The sequence below is a fragment of the Histoplasma capsulatum genome, genomic scaffold (assembly GCF_000149585.1).
Source record: "Histoplasma capsulatum NAm1 scaffold_2 genomic scaffold, whole genome shotgun sequence".
In the NCBI taxonomy this organism is placed as follows: domain Eukaryota; kingdom Fungi; phylum Ascomycota; class Eurotiomycetes; order Onygenales; family Ajellomycetaceae; genus Histoplasma; species Histoplasma mississippiense.
In genome coordinates this window covers 368,929-388,066 of record NW_001813981.1, presented here as the reverse complement: position 1 = coordinate 388,066, position 19,138 = coordinate 368,929, and the positions used below count along the sequence as shown (strand labels likewise).

Here is a 19,138-nt window from a genome sequence, read left to right as displayed (position 1 = left end):
CTCTCATCAGTTGTGCTTCGCAAATACCATATATCTCTGGGATGGGAAAAGGAAGTAAACTGCTCCAACAATGCGCTGGTAATCCGTCGGACCGTTGGTGTTGTTGGTTGGGGAACACGCGATGTTTGCGTTCTTCAGGAAACTCCGCAGAATTTTTTGATTAAAATATTTATTTCACCCAGTCTGCGAACCACCCAAACATGTCCTCATAGCGAACGAACGCCGCGACATTCCACCACACATGAGGCCGCCCAACGTCTTTCCAGGGCGATGGCGCTTTGTTCCCATCAATTCCGCAGCTAGTATCCGACCTCAGTGGATACAGAAATACCATTATTATCCCGCTAGCCTCGCCGGAAGCAGAAACTGCTCTTGCACTGCGTCGCAGCTTTCGCAGACCAACGCTGGCCAGCTCCTCAGAAACAACAACAACGACAACGACAACGACAACGACAACCACAATAAAAGCGATGCACCTCATCATGGCACCTATTCGCACACACATACCCTTCCCCCAGCAGACCACAGAGTGGTAGGGACTGAGCAAGAGCTCTTCGTCACCTCCCAATACAGCCCGGGATCACCACTATTCCTCCCTAACGGAACCCATATCCTCAACAAACTAACTTCCTTCCTTCGAGCACAATACACGCAATACGGCTTCCTCGAGGTCCTGACGCCGAGCATCTATAAAAAGTCTCTGTGGAAAGTCTCCGGCCACTGGCAAAACTACAAGGATGACATGTATGAGGTACGGGGGCGGAACGCAACGGGCGAACAAACGGCGGAAACGCAGATTGGCGAAGACGAATCATACGGCCTTAAGCCCATGAATTGCCCCGGCCACTGTTTGCTCTTTAAATCGCAGAATCACTCCTATCGCGAGCTGCCTCTCCGCTATGCGGATTTCAGCCCTCTGCACCGCAATGAGATCTCCGGCTCGTTGAGCGGACTTACCCGCGTCCGCCGCTTCCATCAGGATGATGGCCATATCTTCTGCAGGCCGCAGCAGATTGGCAGTGAGATTGAGTCCGCGTTGAAGTTTACTGATACTGTGATGAGGACGTTTGGATTTGAGAATTACCGTCTTGTTCTATCTACGCGACCGGAGAAGGATTTCATTGGCAGTGTTGAGCTGTGGGATAGTGCGGAGCGGCAGCTAAGGGATGCTTTGGAGAAAAGCGGCCGGTCATGGGAACTCAATCACGGGGATGGTGCATTCTACGGGCCGAAGATTGACATGCAGATCCAGGATTCGGATGGCAAGTTCCATCAGCTCTCCACTATTCAGCTAGATATGAACCTGCCACAGAGATTCGAACTAGAGTACGCTGTTCCAGAGGGTGAGGAGGACTACGATCCGGAAACCCCGGGGAGAGCAGTGCCGGTCTTGATCCACCGGGCCATCTTCGGCTCCCTCGAAAGATTCTTCGCGCTTCTCATTGAGAACTATAATGGCCGATGGCCGTTCTGGCTCTCCCCTCGCCAGGGAATCATCCTAACCGTTTCGCAGGATGAGAAACTCCTACAAGCAGCGGATGATGCGGCGGCAAAAATGTCCGGCTATTGGCGGGTCCTCAGTAGCAGTGGGGATGCCAACTCAACTCCAGCGCCTCCAAAACCACTATCACCAGCGCGGACAACATTTCGTATCGACCTGGATACCTCTGCCAGATCTCTCGGGAAAAAGATCCGCGAAGCCAAGAAAATGAAATATAATCTGATTTTCGTCCTGGGGGAGAAGAATCTGGTGGATGGGAGTGTCGATGTTGATCTTGGCGGGCAGATGATGATGACGCTTGGGAAGGGAGGGGTGAATTCTGGGGCAACCAGCCATCTTCATCTTCTTGTTGACACGCCTTGCTGGGACGTCACAGGAGTTCCGGATTTACATGGTGGAGCTAATGCCGTGGCGAACGCGATGAAGATGAAGATGAAAGTGGATGATGTGTATAATTGGTTATTGCGCCTGGAAACGACATTCCATTGAGCCTGTGGCTTGGACTCTTTTGATTTATTTATATATATTTTTTATATCTGTACTATATACATTTGCTTTGGCGGCATTATCCTCCCCACACACAGGATGTGCGCAGGCACATAGCCTCCGGATCGGTGTTGCCAAGGACGTTGCTCATAATAAGATAACCAAGTATCCTTCCTCCCTCGTACCATGTTCTATGCCGGCGCTACTCTGAATACGGCAGCCATGATGAAGCAAGCGCCTCTTACTATCATCGAGTCGCGTTGAAGCATCCATCGTCCAGGGGTGCCATTAGGCATCCAGCCGAACGTGGGATTCAACAAGTCGATCGAACCTGGCTTCTTTACAGCTCATTTGGAAACGGAACCTTTAGACATTGATTCCAACATTCCAACACAACAACCCTTGATTAAAAAACTGCATACACCAGAACCAACTCGCCGAGGAGATTCGCAGGGAATAAGACGCCTTGAAACGGGCGGCCAGGGATATGTCCTGGCCCTTCTCCCAAAGCATGGTAACTGGGTAACTGGGACCTTAAACCTTGTTGGGATTTTTGTTAGGGGGTACTACGGCTACCCTATCACGTGCCCCCCAACATATCCATGGATTGTATTGCTCTCGCGTAGTTAGTTTAGTAAGGACAACTAACGTTATCCTCCTACAATTTTGCACAGCAGATGGTCGTCGACCACTGGCTCAACTTATCGGGCCGACCCACGGTCACTAAGCTCAGAATTCCCAGCCATCGGTGAGCTGGTTGCGGATGGGGTTTCGGCCTTAGTGACTTCCCCGCCCAGTCGCAGCATGCAGGTTATCCAGCCATATCAGGACACACTGCACCGCGATATTTTGTTTCAAATCTGCGGAGGGACCAGTCACGGCCAAACGCTGGTTGCAGACCCCCTGCCGCGCACCTCTCACAGCTGAATTGCCATTTCGGCAACTGGCGTTCACTGCAGCTGGGGGGATGGCGGAAGGATTCAATTTCTGCCGATTTCGCCAGTGGTCTTACGGCCGTAGCAGGGTCTTGGATATCAGTTTCTTTCCAAGTTGATTGTGCAGATGTAATTTGTATGGTTTATCGACTCAAGTCGTGGTTAGTTCAACAGTGCCAGGACAAGAACTAAGTTAAGGATTTCGACGGTTAAACGTTGCCAAAGTCGAGAGAGGTATATAGACAGTGTCTCTGTAATTGTACACTAGTTATTGTACTAGTACATCCATGCTCTGCGGCCATTTTGCCAACTCTTCACGGAGTTATACAGCAGGGGCGGCTGGAATTCTGTCCAAAACCGTGATAAGAGTGCCAGTGTCTGGAAAAAAATCTGTCTATATCCGATTCTAGGCGCCCGCTACATCTCCATACATCTCCATTCCATATCGAGTTGCTACAATCGGCTAGCTACCCATGAGATCGCTCAATCCCTAATCTGTCGAAAACTCCATACATGCTAATATCAGCATCAGCAACAAATTGCTTTTCCCCATCTGAATGGGTGTAGACTCCTTGAATGACAGGTATCTGAACCAACCTTCTGCCCCTCCACTGCTGAGGAAGTCCATGCACCGCACTGGTTTGCTTCGGAACGGGGTGGATCAATCCTCCAAGGTAAGGTGGGGGAAGAACTTATTATTCGAGTGCGTTTTATCCGTCTCACGCGGCGATTTTCCACGCATGAGTGTCCAACTCGCATTCTTCACCTTCACCCCACGGGGGATTCAATGCACAATGAATCGCAATCAGCATAACTAATACCTAACTGTGCCAAGCGCTACTCACTACCATTAGTGAGTGCGCCACAGCGTACGGAAAACCACATCGTACAGAAAATATTATGAATATAGCAATCTTCAAAAATTAATTAATAACCACCACCCTGTCTATCTATAATATAAAGATCATCTATATATTCATTACAAGGTGTAGAATCCACTGTAGATTGAGATTCAGTAGATTTATCTTGTTTTGATTGAGTGGCAGTTGATTTCATGAGTTTGATCTCAATCATCTGAAGAGTTTTATTGAACTCTTTTTTCAATTCATCAGCTCTACACATTGCAATCTTGTGATTCACATTTTTTATAATGAAAACTTCTTCTACTTGCACCTGCCTGCAGAAGGATTTGACAACTCAACATTTATTTACATGATAATGAGCAGTTAATTCACTTTTTCAGTGCATGTTCAATTCTATCTGAATCATACTATTTTTGAAAATCTTATTCAACTGTTTAATTAATTTAAATGTAAGAGTATTCTTTACATTTTGTAAAACCTTCTCTGCTGCTTCAATTTGACAATATAGTTTTGCAACTGTATCTGAAAATGTTAATTGTGAAGATGCAGTTGATGATTGATTTGCAGAAAGTGGAGTAAATTAAGAGCATTCATTATCATCATCATTATAAACAATAAAATTCAGATTGTTATCAAGAGTAAAAGATTTCAATTGATTAAGTATTATATTTTGATTAAGTAAGTAGATTTCAAAGTCTGTAAAGCCAGCTTTAATTGTAGCAGATTTGAACACTTGCAGTCAGACACTCTTCAGATTGATAAGAAATTGCCTTTCATCATATTGCTCATATCTGTAACAGACAGCCTTGTTAACTACTTTTATATGTGTCACACCCTTGGTTGTGCCAAGGCCCCGTGACGGCTCCACACGGCCCATCGCTTCCCCTCGGATAATCCCATCTATCCCATAACGTCACGCAGGTGTCCGAACCGGTTTCTAACCACCCTATGACATCATTCGGATGCAATAGAAGAGGATCCGATTGATGGGATATGAGAATCCTGTTTCTATACGGGGTCAGTAGATTCCTTCTGGCAGATCAATGGAGCGCCACTGCGGAGTTGCTTCGGCTACCCTCGCTCATAGAGTGAGAGGAGGATGGCTGCCCGTTGTCTATATAGAATAGCTAGATGCTGGCTCTCTATTCCAGGAGCCAGCGATTCGTCTTTTATCTTTTGACAATAAGATATCAGAGTTACCACTGTCCTCATACAATATTCTTAGTGTGCCGAGTACCTCTGGTAGTTCAGTATTTGTATAGTATTCTACGAGTTCGCGGTTCAAGCGAGATAATCAAGCCCACCCATAAGGCTTCCCATTATATACCATCCTCCTCTGTGCCGCTGCCGAGTAGCAATCGCCTCGGCGCCGTCACATTACAATCTGATAATGCTTATATTATTGAAAAGACATGCCATCAAGAGATTGTAGAATATAATTTGTATAAAATGAAAATTCAAATATAATGATTTTATGAAAATTGCAAAAATGAAGGAATTCATCTGTAAAATGAGATTCATAATTATCAAAAAATAATAATCAATGACTGCTTATTTAATGTTTTTTTATAATTTCATTGAACTATTTGAGCCATTCAAACACAATCTCATCATTAATGAAGACAATGTCAAATGTGATTATAGTATAATTATTCAATAGATTTAATTATATATATTAATTTATAATCAATGAATTCAATATTATATTATCTGCATTGACACACTTCATCATTGTTATTAATCTGTGAGAATATGAAGATTGTATGACAGTATTTGTATTTTGAAAGACAGTTATAACTTACTGTTCATGTTTTTCTTTTTTTTAAAATTCAATCTCATTAAAGTTGTAAATATCACATCCGAAGAAATGATATTGATTGAGAACAGATTTATATTAATTGAATCAATTAATGATGAAGTTTATATTCTTATTAAATATTCATTTTGAATTTATTGACTTCTGCTTTATTCTTTCATAGTCATTTAACAGACATTTTATAAATTGATATATTCACATCTTGCTCACAATGAGAGGAGGAGTTTCAGAATCTGTATGATGTTATTTAAACATTCAATTCACAGCAGCTTCAATATACTTAATTATGAGTGAGCAAAAATTAACATTCATCTGATGAATTCACATTTTAATAGCCTTCTCCTGGCTGTCATTCAATGCTCAATTGAGTGGAATCCTCATAGTCCTTGATTTCTTGCCATTAAGCCTTTCATATAAGATTGCATGTGAAACTTTGAATTCTCACAACAGAGACATGATTTTTAATGTTGAATTCTTTTTAAATATATCAATGGCATTTTGCAATTGCTCTTCAGTGTAATTGGAAGATTTAGACATGATGGTGATGATTAATGAATATTTAAGAATGAAGATTGATGATATTCATAATATTTTCTGTACGGTGTGGTTTTCCGTACGCTGTGGCGCACTCATTAATGGTAGTGAGTAGCGCTTGGCACAGTTAATAAGCATGGATGGGAGTGTGGCCGACTCCCGCCTAGTGCGCCACCCGCCCAGGCGCCCTCGAGACAGCCGAATTGTGTCTGTTGACATGACATAGATTTGGGGGTTTAGGGTTAGGGATAGATTAGGGGTTGATTCGTTGGGGGGGAGGGTGAGAAAGAGAGAAATGCAAAAACTGGTTGGGGACTTGAGCCGTGCCATGGTTGACCGTCCGAGCCATGCCGAAAGTTATTCCTGCCGAGTCTTTGAAACCTACGGCAGCCGATAGTGACAAATGTGTCAAATAGGTTTTTTATACTAGTGTTACACACCAATCATATTCATTCTATTTGTAATTGAATAGAGCTTGTTAATTATAGGAAGTGCATTGCTAGATATCATCTTCAATATATATCATCACTGTGATGAGATAGCACTACAATCACTAGATTATCCATAGTGAGAAGTCAACATAACCATTTGTTAAATGGTTGTGCTTATAGTGATATGTATACCCATGGGTGTGGTGCTGTGGCCCGGCCCACTGCGGGCATGGCCACTGAACCCGCCACTGATACACTGCGACCGCCAGCCGCAGCATAGTGGGGAACCACATCACTGTACATTATAAAACAGTGAATTTACATCATCGCTAGATATCATCGCTAGATATCATCGCGATATCATCATTAGATACAAGTGATAGATATCATTGTTAATACATATATATATATAGTTTCCACACTATGCTAAGTAGTTGCAGTGTATAGATGATGGGTTGGGTGGTCATATCTGCTGTGGTCCGGTCCACAGCAGATCCATGGATATATATAAATATATATACGGAGTACACATCATCATAACTTCATAAGCACAATCATTCAACAAATGATTATGTTGACTTTTTGCTATGAATAATTTAGTTATCATAGTACTCGCTTATTATACTTAATGATGGTATTCATGATGATATCTAGTAATGATATATGTTAATAGGATATATATTATATATATATCTATGGATGTGGGTGGTGTGGCCTGGCCCATAGCAGATGTGGCCACAACCCATCATCTATACACTGCAACCAGCAGCCACAATAGCGTGGAAACCTATATTGACAATGATATCTATCACTTGTATCTAATGATGATATCTCACGATGATATCTAGCGATGATATCTAGTGATAATATCTCATGATGATATTCAGTGATGATATCTACAATGATGTAAATTCACTGTTTTAAAATGTATTCTGTACAGTACTTAGAGAATCCAAGGTGTATTGCTTTCTAGTATAAATTTCTATCAGTGTATGTAAGTGGAATTAGGTAATTACAGTGGAAAACATGTTAGGACGGCTACCCTATCACGTGCCCCCCCAACATAGATGGTTTAGTAATTGACAACAACGTTATCCTTCCTACAAAACATCAAAAAAACCCATTTGACACATTTGTCACTATAGGCTGCCGTAAAACCCCAATGCTCAAAGCAATTCATCCATTGCTCTCAAGGTTTGACGCCGCCTGCCGCAACTATCCCGTTCTGGTCAACCCCAACTCCAGGCAAAACCCTCCAGGGCAGCTTTCGAGATAAGCTGCTTTTCGCAAACATCACTCCCTCCCTTTCTCCTATGCCCCCTCGTCTTCTCAATTATCCGCCAACCGATGCCTGAAAACACTGGCAAGCCTGGTGTGACCAGGAAGAGTGCTTTCTCCTGTGAAGCATGTCGAAAACGCAAGGTATGGTGGCTGTAGTCATGCTTTGTCCCCCGTCTAGGCCCGCCTTTTGCCTGCTTACGGTTCCACTCGACGCCGGGATCGTCGTTGTTGATTGCTTGTTTTCGAGACAAGTCGCTGTTGACACAGCTTATCTGCCCTAAACGTGGGGCAATACCGATTTGTCTTTAGGTCAAATGCAACGGAGCCAACCCCTCATGCTCGCGATGTACCGCACGTGGAGAAACCTGCGTCTATAGCCTGTGAGTCGCTAATAATTAGAGTAACAACGGCACCCCGATAAGCCAATCATTTGGTTTATTATGGCCCTATTATTGTCACCTCGTGGAATAAGCAAAATAAAAAGAAAAAAAGCAAATTTTGGCGTAATTTTTTCTTTTGTTCCCAATAATATCAGAGCCTCTGCTAATTATGTTGGTGTGTTTTCCTTTCTTGACTTTACTTCTTCTGCAGAACACCCACCTTGTCCTATACAAAGACCCTTGAAGCTCGCGTGGCTGAGCTCGAAGCAACCATCGCACAACTAAGAGGCGGCCATGGGAATGCGGATGACGCGACAGGGCCACAGAACTCAGAGCATCAACAACACCACCTCCATCACCAGCAGAAAAATAATATCGAGGAGTCCCAGCGGAGAGCGTCAGAAAACACCAGACCCCGCGATGCGCGCGATGCGCGCGATGCCGACGACAACCAGCATATCCCGAGAGACTTGGTTAGAGGCATTGACGGATTGAAGGTTGGAGATGATGGACGCATCTCTCTCTACGGCCCGACCAGCCTGTTCCAGCTGCCTAGCAGTCTGGCGCGAGAGAACACGGACGCGTTGTCTCCTGTTGCTTCAGAGCTCGATAGCCGAAAAGAACGGCTCATTAACAACGCGTGGAGGGAGAGGGCGTTTGAACAGTTGACTACCATCCCTGTAAGAGGATACCGATTCCATTGTGTTTCTATTTCGGTTTTCTTTTCCTTTTCGATATGGGAATTAGAAGATATACTGACCTGACCCAGGACCCGTTCCAACACCTACTCGATTCGCATTGGTGCTGGGTGCATCCGCTTTTCAACTTCGTTTATCGGCCGGCATTTACTCGTAAGTATATTCCCGCTTAGAAATATTCCACCCGTTGTTTTTTTTTTTTTTTTTTTTCCTTTTGTTTCCGGCCCATCCACTATTAAGGATACCTTTTTTGCTCATTTGTTGTTCTGCAGGCGACATGAAATTGAACGGCCCGTATTTCTCTGAGATTTTGTTGAATGCCATCCTTTCTCATTCAATGAGATGGTGCAAGAACGAGCCGAAAATAGCCAACCAGATCAAAGAGCTTGACTGTGGAAACAGGTTTCTCGATAAGGTCTGTTTCGGTTTGTTCAACTCTCTGAAGGCCGGTAATGGCCAAATACCCATTGTGCAGTCACTGCTCCTTTTAAGCGCGGAAGAATGCGGTCGCGGAAACAGGACCCAGGCTTGGCTATACAGCGGCATGGCATTCAGGTTAGTTGAGGACCTAGGCATCACGATTGATAGCAGAAAATATTCGAGCGTACGGTTCTCCGATGAGGATATCGAGATTCGCAATCGCCTGTTCTGGACTTGTTACTTTTGGGACAAATTGGTTTCTCTCTACTTTGGCAGGTCTCCTATCATTCAAGATACTCCTGTCAGCCCCCCGCGGATATTGTGTCAGTAACCCCTCCTGGTTTTCATATGAGGATTTTCTCTCTTTTTTTATTTATTTTATTTATTTATATTTTTTTCAAGCAACTGATGATGCAAATATTGACAGTGGATGACACGGCTGAAATTGAGATTTGGACGCCTCACGGTGTCGTTTTCCCCGAGGGCACACACTATCCACCAACACAGTCCCATGCAACCTCGTGCTTCATGAAGATGTGCTCCTTAACGGAAATCCTCAACCAGATTATAATCCACATATACGACCCGGTCCGAAAAAGCACAGAAGCTGAATTCCAGACCTGCCTCGTTCAACAAAGTAGCAGTCTCGAAAGGTGGTGGGATGAGCTTCCCGTTTTTCTAAAACTCATCATTGACAACCTCCCGCCCTACTCTCCGCCAAGCCATATTGTTACTCTAAAGTATGTGTTTTCTTAACATGTTTTCAATCCATTCAAAAAAAAAAAAAAAAAAACAAAAAAAAAAGGCACCAGAGAATGCCCGTAACTCATACTTTGTTCTAGCTGCATCTATCACACGACGAATATTCTCCTCCACAGGCCAGCCCTGTGTTCCAGGCCATTTCGGGGCGCTGCCGAAGAAACTCACAATGGGAAACCGCTGGTCCAATGCGTATCGTCCGCTACATCCATACTCGCCCTCTACGATCTCTACCGGCGCACATTCGGAGACGGACATGTCCTCTTATCCATGGCCTACAGCGTCTACACCGCCGCATCAATATTCCTGCTCGAAATCCAGGCGTTGAGATACGCCTCCCCGCAGACACTGGATAAATTGAGATTCTGCGTGGCTGCCTTAAATCGCGTTACAATAACTAATCCTGGTGAGTACATCCCCGTACGATGTGGGAGAAACCTAAAATTCTGGAACTCGGGTCTCTGAAATCATACTAAACAAACCCCCCCCCCCTCCACCACCCCCACCACTAAGTGATAAAAACCGCCCTCAACCTCATTGAACAAGAACTCGCAAAACTCGGCATCGATATCCGCGACTCTTCGAACCGTGACACCCAACATATCTCGCTTGTCCGCAAAGCAGCAGACGTCTCCAGACCCCACAGCGACCAGCTCACTGCGTCGTCCTCATCCCCATCCACAATACAGACGACTCAGTCCCCGCTTCTTTACACTGTCCCACCACATGGCGCGTTCAGCTTCACGCCTCCCCCGCTGGCGAAACAGCGTGAGGATGACGGCAACGCCATGTTGACGGATCCGGATCCGTCGTTGGCGATACCCGATTCGCTGAAGCAGGAAGGGATGTACGAGATTGCGCCGGAGCTGTTCGAGGCCTTTTCGTATGTGGAGCCGTTGTCGACTACTATGGGTGGGAAGTTCGAGATGGGATGGGGAGAGGGAGAGGCCATGTGATTTATATTTTCACTTTTTCTTAGCCTTTTTTTTTTTTTTTTTTTTTTTTTTTTTTTGCTGTTTTGTTTGGTTTATTCTTTCCTTTTTTGTGTGTGTGGGGATTTTTTTTTCTCCTCTCCAGATGTTTTTTGTTTTGAAAAGTTTGCGTTGTCAGGAGTTGGAGGTTAAAGTTATGTTCTGTACATTCGTTGGTGGCACGTAAAGTAAATGTTATATATGATGGAAATTCGCTACTCAATTGATTCACCTCAGTATGTAGATTTATTGGTCCTTCAATAAAGCAACTATTGCGTTGTGCCATTTATTTGTTCACTCCAGTTTCGCTTGATTGCTCTAGATAATGTGAAGCGTTTGCCACGGGCTCAAAGAATCGTTAAAAATATATATCTCCATAAAGAGAACCCCATACAGTTAAGCTGTTTAGATATTCATGGAACCATATCACCTTTCAACTGATAACCAGAACTGCTCATTTGGCTCGTGTTCTTTTCTTTCGGCAATCCCTGGAGGGACCTCCTCCATGGGGCCCACTGCTGCTGGGATACTCGTTGTATAACAACCTACGCCATAACCACTAGATTTTGTTACTAATAGCATGAAGTAGTTAAACCTGTTCACATGGGACATTCTAAAACACCGGGACCATCTCCGTCGCACTCTTGAGAGCTTTCCCAGCCGAGTCGCACAAAAGCCTCGGGTTTGCAGCCCTTTGTTACGAGACCAACCGCCTTGACAACTATACAGCCTTTATGGCATGCCGCTCCTCTCCTTCCCCCACTTCGAATTCAACCCAGAGCCCCGAGAATCATGGGCAGCAATCTTCGCCAGAGTAACAATCTCAAACACAGATCAACGAAAGGAGGCTCGGATGCTCCTCTGTCCCAAAGACTCCCCGCAAACTCCTGGGACAGCCACATACATGTCGTAGAAGAACCCTCGCGCTATCCTCTCTCCACCACCGCCAACTACCAGCCCAGCAAGCCGCACACCCTCTCCGATGCCCTTGCCTTCACGAGGACCACAGGCATACACAACGTCGTCCTCATCCAGCCTTCCATCTACGGCTACGACAATTCCTGTCTACTCGACAGCCTCCGGCAATTGGGGCCCAGGCGTGCTCGCGGCGTCGTATGCTTCGACGCCGCCACCATCGATGAAGAGCCCGGCCACCGCGGCAGTGACAGCGTTCTGTCAACCTGGCACCAGCTCGGCGTCAGAGGAGTGAGGCTGAATCTTGTCTCCGTTCCGCAAGAGCTGGACGCAGGGGAACTGGCGCGCATGCTCCACGAGTATGCGGATCTCATCCGCGACTACGGCTGGGTGCTGGAGCTTTATATACGCATGGAGACTATGCCGGACCTCGCGACCATCGTGCCCTCCCTGGGCGTCAAGGTGTGTCTGGACCACATTGCAAACCCGAAACTACCCCCGCGCTCCTCGTCGCCGTCATCGCCGTCGTCGTCGCCATTGAATCCGTACGACCTGGTTGGCTTTCCCGCCCTCATCTCCCTGCTGGAGAAGGGCAGCACTTACGTCAAGATATCCGGGCCGTACCGGCTCAGCGCTGACCCGCAATTCCACGACGTGGGCGCGATGGTGCGCGAGCTGATGCGCGCTGGTCGGGAGCGGTTAGTCTTTGCGACGGATTGGCCGCATACCCGCTTTGAGGGCGTCGATATCGCCCCGTTTACTGAGGCCTGTCTGGGGTGGTGTGCGGAGGCGGGCCCGGACATGGCGGAGAGGCTCTTTCGGCGTAATGCGGAAGAATTGTGGGATGTTACTGCGCCGTGAGATAAGGCTCGCGGTGGGAAATGGGACCGCTGATGAAGATCAAGCGGAGATTGGTGGAGAGGCGAAGTTCGAGGATCCAGAGAGGGGAGAACTAAATACCCTTAAATACTCCTTTTTACAGATCTGTACAGAGTATGTGTTCTGGAGATGCTTTAACTGCCCGCGCCGACCGCTATGAACTACGATGATGGCTTCTTCGTTTTTCATGAACTGCTCCCCCGTTTCACGCTGCTTTCTACATCTGTCACAAATGTCTTGGTCTTCCCCCCCCCAAACACTTCACCGACTTCCTTGCAGTTCACAAGCAAAAGGTCATTACAGGGAGAAAAGTTCTGAGAATTCCTAGACCGAAAGAAAGAATAAAACGTATAAGATAAAAAAAAAAAAAAAAAATAGAATAAAATTTTCAAATTAAAAAAAGTTGGGGAACTAACGAAAAAGAACCCAATTTTGTGATAGGTTTCTTGCTGTTCGGTGTCTCCCAACCGCACACTCATCGAATATTCCTCATCTTTTCCATATTGCTTTTTTCATACGATGTGCGTATCCAAGTACCCTGGCTATCTTCCGGTAAAACCGTATCAACATGCTTTCTTCATAACATAGATACCAATGCCATTCCCCTCGGAGTCGCGGCACTGGGTGATAAATCCATGGTCCTTTACAGATATCCACACTGAAGATTAGACGCATGATACTTGGTATTATTCTTCTCCCTGTGCTCATATCTTTTAACCATTTCTCAACACTTATCTCGAGATACGTCATTTCATTTCAGTTTTTTTTATGATGTAAATAAAAACAGCAGCAGTGGCAGTTCGTTAACTTAGCCACCATTGTAATAGATATCCGATAATCTACACAACGACAAAAGTTTTGCTTCCGCTTGATTTCTGCCAGGTCCATCTCGCCATCACCATTACCCTTTTCCAATAAAATATCACATATCGCACACAATATACTAGTCGCAAACTCATATCACCACCCATTCAGACATCATCCATTTGCTTCCTTCGTTGTAGACAATACATATCACAACCCTTCCTTGCTCCCTTTGCTTCTGAATCCATCTTCTCGGCCCTCCAATTCCAAATTACTCCCAGAAACGCGAACCATATCCAACAGCCTTGCTATCGCAGTAATAATGCGCCCTCGGATTCGGGTGTGACTTGGGATCCTTTGGTGATTCCGGCTTCTAGTTCGGGGTGGGAAAAATAATGACGCATATGGCTGTTAGAAATGTGACACGGACGGCAAATATTAGTTAAGAAAAGGGGTTTGGAAAGTTAAAAATAAATGAAATCAATCAATATACATATCCGGGCAAGAACGCAAGCATGTTTCTATGTTGACATTATAGATAAAAGGGTGAGAAAACTACGCCTACCATCGGCTTGCAGCATTGAACAGGAACGCCGTCGGTACAATTATCATTTCTAGGTGCATTGACGCCTATATATATTGAATTGTTCCCGGGAAGATATTCTGTCAGCCAGGACCTAATCCTCGCTTTAGAGCGCGAACAAAAAGGGAACGGGAGAAGCATTCCCCCATGGTTGTTATACCACCAATAAACCGCATCATGTCACCAGACGCGATAACAATAAAGGAGAGGGGGAGGGGGAGAGATCATATAACTCTCCATACAGAAAGACACAGAGACGACGGACAGGGATGGAAAAATGCATACACTCAATCCCAATAACGGCCATCGGGTCCTCGTCAACGTTCGAATATTTACCACAACAGAAGGGCTCACGTTCACTGGGACAGGTCCAGACTCCGCTCACATTGCTTATCAGCGCTGCCGTCGCCACGGCTGTTATGATGGCACCGGTGATGCTGCTGGTACTGCCTGTGCGCATGGTGGATGTGACGTCGCTTCTGCTCCTGGCTAGCTGCTGTGTCGGGGCAGAGAGAATATGGGGCACAGTGTTGATGTTGGTTCTGAGAGCTATGGTGGGCGATGGAACGTTTGGATATCAACAGACGTAGAGGAGAAGATGAGTGAGAAGAATCGGACTACTCGATGTCCATGTCGGGCTCGAGATGGACTCGCCATCTATTCATATAGCGTCACATGTCTGCATCGTGCGCGTTGTGGTTTTGAGGCAGGTGGGAGGACGGCGGAGATAACCCGTGATGTGGATCTCTGCCCAGTGCATGCAGGTTAAGGGGCCACATGAGGCATCTGCAGGCATTGCAGGTAGAGCAAGTACTGGAAAACAGGGTATTGTATACAGCGACATCGGAAAAATCCTGTTTATTTTCAACGGGTGGGTTAATATATCACAGATGACAGGCTTGTTTGATCAAATCCGCTGCATCTCATGATCCGAAATGCATATGCAGGCCCATGACTAACCCCCATCCTGTGAATCCACACACCAGATATGAGAAATAATTTCAATCTGGCTTCAATTTACGGAGTATGTAAGCTGCCAGAAAAAACAAAAGAAACCAGATGATTGACGTGATGTAATCATGATCAACTATTGGTAGTGAAATCTTAAGAGAGATGAATAAAAATGATAAAAATAAAAATGTTGTGGTTGGGAGGGCCCATGGGAATATCATGCACTGTGTATGCACAGTACAAGAATCACCAGGAGTAGATGGAGTAAGATAAAAGATAGTACAAAGCCAGCTATATCATGTGGATTTAACATCCATTTCCTTTGTCTTCAAGCTGTCTTCAATCTCCTTACGCGGGTTCGTAGGTCCTCAGTGCTGAGTTACTTCTCAGGCTGCATTTCCTGTACCTCTTTTGGAACAGAGATGTCATTTATGTCTTTCATAGAGTCTATTCCGTGAACGCCTCCAGCTCCTTTTCACCACGAAATTGCTCCCCAGCATACCTTCGAATCGACGCAGCGAGAGTACGTTCCAGTTCGGTACTTTCATCTCCGTCTTCATCCTAGTCCCATTGGGGGGGCGTAGATTTGGGGATATGACAAAACCAGAAGATCTTGTTTTTGTTGCAATATGTCCGTCGAGAAGAATATGCAGATGTATGAGTGTGATTGAAATTTTCTCATGTGCTCGCTGTGCTTCTTCGATACTCGCTTTGATTGCCTGCGCGTATGCGACTTCCTCAGTACTCCCATCTTCCTGGGCTAGTCGCAGTCCACAGATACTGGCTCGGAGGCACGCTCGATAGTAAAAGATAGGAAAAAAAAGCTCCAGCCAATTTTCCTCTATAAGTTACTTGAAAGTGGGATGAGTCGCTAATCGTACACGAGGGCCGTAAACATTTTTCAACTTCAGCCCCACGGCCACAATTGGTTGAACATCTCCTCAAAGATCCGACAATCTGGATAGCTATATTAAACCGTAGGACAGGAAGGCCTGTGTCTACGGATTCTCGTTAGTAAGGGGGGTGGAAACAGGAGAAGGGATGGATTTGCCATGTCTGAAAAGCTGGCTGAATATCGTAGACGATTTTTCGAGAGCGTTCCCTTATATTAAGGTTGACGCGAGCATCATCTCTATCTTGTCAGCAAAATGGCAGGACAGCGAGAAAGAATCACACCGTACATCATACCCGCAATTTTCGCATTTGTGCCAACACCTCCTTGCCTGACATCCATCTGTCCACACATAGCACATATTTGGGAGTAAAATGCTCAGCTGAGGCCGTTGCTCTTGAAGGTAATTGAGCTTGACTTGGTTCATGGAATTCATGAACTGAGATCCTTGGTGAAGTGTCCATGATTATATTGTGTATAACGTGAAATCATCTGATATCAAATAACTCCACGAAGACTGAGAGCTAATGCCCAGATACGAGAATGCTCTCTTTTTGGCTGTGTGAATTGGGGTTGGTTGGGGATAACAAATTGTACCATGATCCATCGGTTATTTTCGGGAACTGGAAGCTGACAAAAACAGTAGGACTTCACAAAATTCAGGTAAAGGTATGTCATGATAGTGATGCTTTCGTATACGATAAATATGCCGACACATATATAGATCTGCCTGCGAGTTGGTAGTTCATCCTCAGCACCATCCAAACGAATTAAGGCTGTCTCGGCTTTTCTTCCTGGAGTCCACTTCCAGAGCTTGGTCCCTCTTCATTGCTTCGAATAGGACTGGTTCGTCAAGGCCAACCGGGGCAATATATCATCACCAAGCAGTTTCGAGAAACCTTGGAGCGCCTCGACGATGGCCTCAGAACATGAAAGCGAAACTTCTAACCCGCCAGAAAGAAGATTAGCCAAGCGGCGGCTTGGCGCGACGGCTCGGCCGCACTATTATCCAACACAGCAGCTTTGCCGCACTGCTCGTAAGATCGTCAAACGGAGGGATAGAGGAGAGAGAAATACGGGAATTGAGACGCTGCAATCTATTTGTATTTATACACCATGAGACATATATCTGAATTGATATCTCGTACCCATTGTCAATGAATCCTATTACAGAAAATTCTCAACAAGAGCAGAAGCATCCTCATTCTGCGCTCCTCGTCACTTCTCCTCTCCTTCATCTTCCACCGTATCATGCGCCTCGCCCATCTCCACATCCCCAATCTGATCCCCTTCGCGCACGCCTCCCACCTCCAACAGATCCTTGTCTCTCGCCTCCTAGCCTACAAAAAGCTCCATGTTACCTCCCCACAGCCCCCTCCAGACCCAACAATCCTAACATTCACCCCTTTCCCTGTCTATACAACCGGCCGCCGTCACCTACCTTCTTCCACCTCTCCCACAGGTGCAACATCAACCAATCCTCACCAAGCTCTCAATGCCAATCTACCCAAACCCCTCCACCCCATTCGCCACCTCCTAACCCCTGCTGCAAGCCTTCCCGCCTGTGCAGAATTCCACCCAACCCTCCGCGGTGGCCAAACTACTTACCACGGCCCCGGCCAGCTAGTTATATACACAATCCTTGATTTGCAGCGACTACGCCTGGGCCCACGGCAGCATATACAATTACTAGAGAGGAGTGTCCTGGATGTTTTAGCCAGTTATGGGGTACAGGGGGCTGAGCTGAGCCAGATGAATCCTGGGGTTTGGGTGTGTACGTCACAACCAAGATCACCATCGGGACCCAAGTTGCCGTCCAAAAAGATTGCTGCAGTAGGCGTACACCTGCGCCGTAATATCAGTAGTTATGGTGTTGGGTTGAATGTGACAGAGGAGCCAATGTGGTTTTTCCGCCAAATTGTTGCATGCGGATTGGAGGGAAGAGAGGCAACAAGTATGGTGGGTTGTGGAGTGAGATTTGATGGGAAGACTGGAGATGTTACTATGATGGAGGTTGCAGAGAGATTTGTGAATGCATTTGTCAGTCAGGTTAATGAGATTGGGATGATGAGGGCTGTTGACAATTGTGCTCAAGCAGATGATGGAGTGCAGATTGAGGAGGTTTACAATATCGAGGAGCGGGATGTGCTTGAGGCAATTGTGAAATAGAAGCAGAAATCTCTGTTTCTGCGCAGTAAGAGGCTCTGTTTTAGGCCGAGCATCTATATTCTTCTACATACTGCATGTCTTTTTGCTAGCTTCTGAAGAGTTCAAGCATTGGGCCGGCGTCATAGTAAATAGGGGACAATGGGGTGTTTATAAGGTGGAGTCAAAATCCGCAGGGAGAACCAGATAGAATTGTATATTTATCAGACTTCCATAATGTAAGTGGGCTTCTTGACCTCCCGTCAATCGATTACCCTACATGTTTGTGGGTGGAAATTTTTGCGGCTCTTATAACCAACCTCCCGACAAAATTAACCTTGGGAAAACCCAGGAAGCTCGATTCGCATACATAAGCCAGCAGCGCATTCCAATCCTCGACGAACTAGTTGTATCCATTATTTAATGACAAAGCTGTCAATCTAATTCACCATTGTTCCTCCAAGGCCGCTTCGTCAACAATGCCTTCAGTCTATATATCCGTAACTTCGCGCCGAGCTACTCTCAGGAATTCCTAGCCTGAACAATTTGGGCCGCCAAGTTCACTCATAGCTGAATGCTATATTCAAACGAAGCAAAGGCATTGATCCAGAAGAGAAACGGATCGACGTGCCAAGCTAAGCAGGCTATCATTCGGATGAAAAACCTATCCCCTCTTCCATTATCTAGCTTCAAAATCTTATCTACATCTTTCTCTTTGTTGGGAACCTTCCTCTGTCGCCAATTCTTCCAAGTGCATATCAGACATACCAGGGCCTTTCTGGAATGATAGAAAAGGAGTAAGGGATTGCGCAGACTTCATTTTCCGTACTGTTTCGGATTACAATTTGTTTACCTCCTTGAAAATGGTCATAATATCTAACAATGCTTTTCCAC

At 45.7% G+C, this 19,138-nt stretch overlaps 5 protein-coding genes across 5 annotated transcripts; 4 read left to right on the top strand and 1 right to left on the bottom strand.

Annotated features, from left to right (window-relative positions):
• Nucleotides 1–241: 241 nt before the first annotated feature.
• Nucleotides 242–1,990, top strand: HCAG_02216 (hypothetical protein; the record flags this gene model as incomplete). The annotated part of the gene is made up of 1 exon (XM_001541995.1): nt 242–1,990. The coding sequence occupies one exon, from the start codon at nt 242–244 to the stop codon at nt 1,988–1,990; it is 1,749 nt and encodes a 582-aa protein (XP_001542045.1).
• A 3,806-nt stretch (nt 1,991–5,796) lies between these two features.
• Nucleotides 5,797–6,465, bottom strand: HCAG_02215 (predicted protein; the record flags this gene model as incomplete). The annotated part of the gene is made up of 2 exons (XM_001541994.1): nt 5,797–5,834; nt 6,219–6,465. 2 exons carry the CDS (start codon nt 6,463–6,465, stop codon nt 5,797–5,799), a joined length of 285 nt encoding a protein of 94 aa, XP_001542044.1.
• Nucleotides 6,466–7,913: 1,448 nt separating this feature from the next.
• On the top strand, nt 7,914–11,060 carry HCAG_02214 (conserved hypothetical protein; the record flags this gene model as incomplete). The annotated part of the gene is made up of 8 exons (XM_001541993.1): nt 7,914–7,988; nt 8,157–8,227; nt 8,439–8,907; nt 8,997–9,078; nt 9,198–9,668; nt 9,773–10,085; nt 10,188–10,510; nt 10,618–11,060. The coding sequence occupies 8 exons, from the start codon at nt 7,914–7,916 to the stop codon at nt 11,058–11,060; spliced, it is 2,247 nt and encodes a 748-aa protein (XP_001542043.1).
• Nucleotides 11,061–11,867: 807 nt separating this feature from the next.
• Nucleotides 11,868–13,039, top strand: HCAG_02213 (conserved hypothetical protein; the record flags this gene model as incomplete). The annotated part of the gene is made up of 2 exons (XM_001541992.1): nt 11,868–12,847; nt 12,973–13,039. 2 exons carry the CDS (start codon nt 11,868–11,870, stop codon nt 13,037–13,039), a joined length of 1,047 nt encoding a protein of 348 aa, XP_001542042.1.
• Nucleotides 13,040–15,836: 2,797 nt separating this feature from the next.
• HCAG_02212 (conserved hypothetical protein) lies at nt 15,837–18,268 on the top strand (the record flags this gene model as incomplete). Its single annotated transcript, XM_001541991.1, has 6 exons — nt 15,837–15,862; nt 16,194–16,217; nt 16,456–16,502; nt 16,746–16,768; nt 17,068–17,136; nt 17,273–18,268. The coding sequence occupies 6 exons, from the start codon at nt 15,837–15,839 to the stop codon at nt 18,266–18,268; spliced, it is 1,185 nt and encodes a 394-aa protein (XP_001542041.1).
• Between the last annotated feature and the right edge of the window lie 870 nt (nt 18,269–19,138).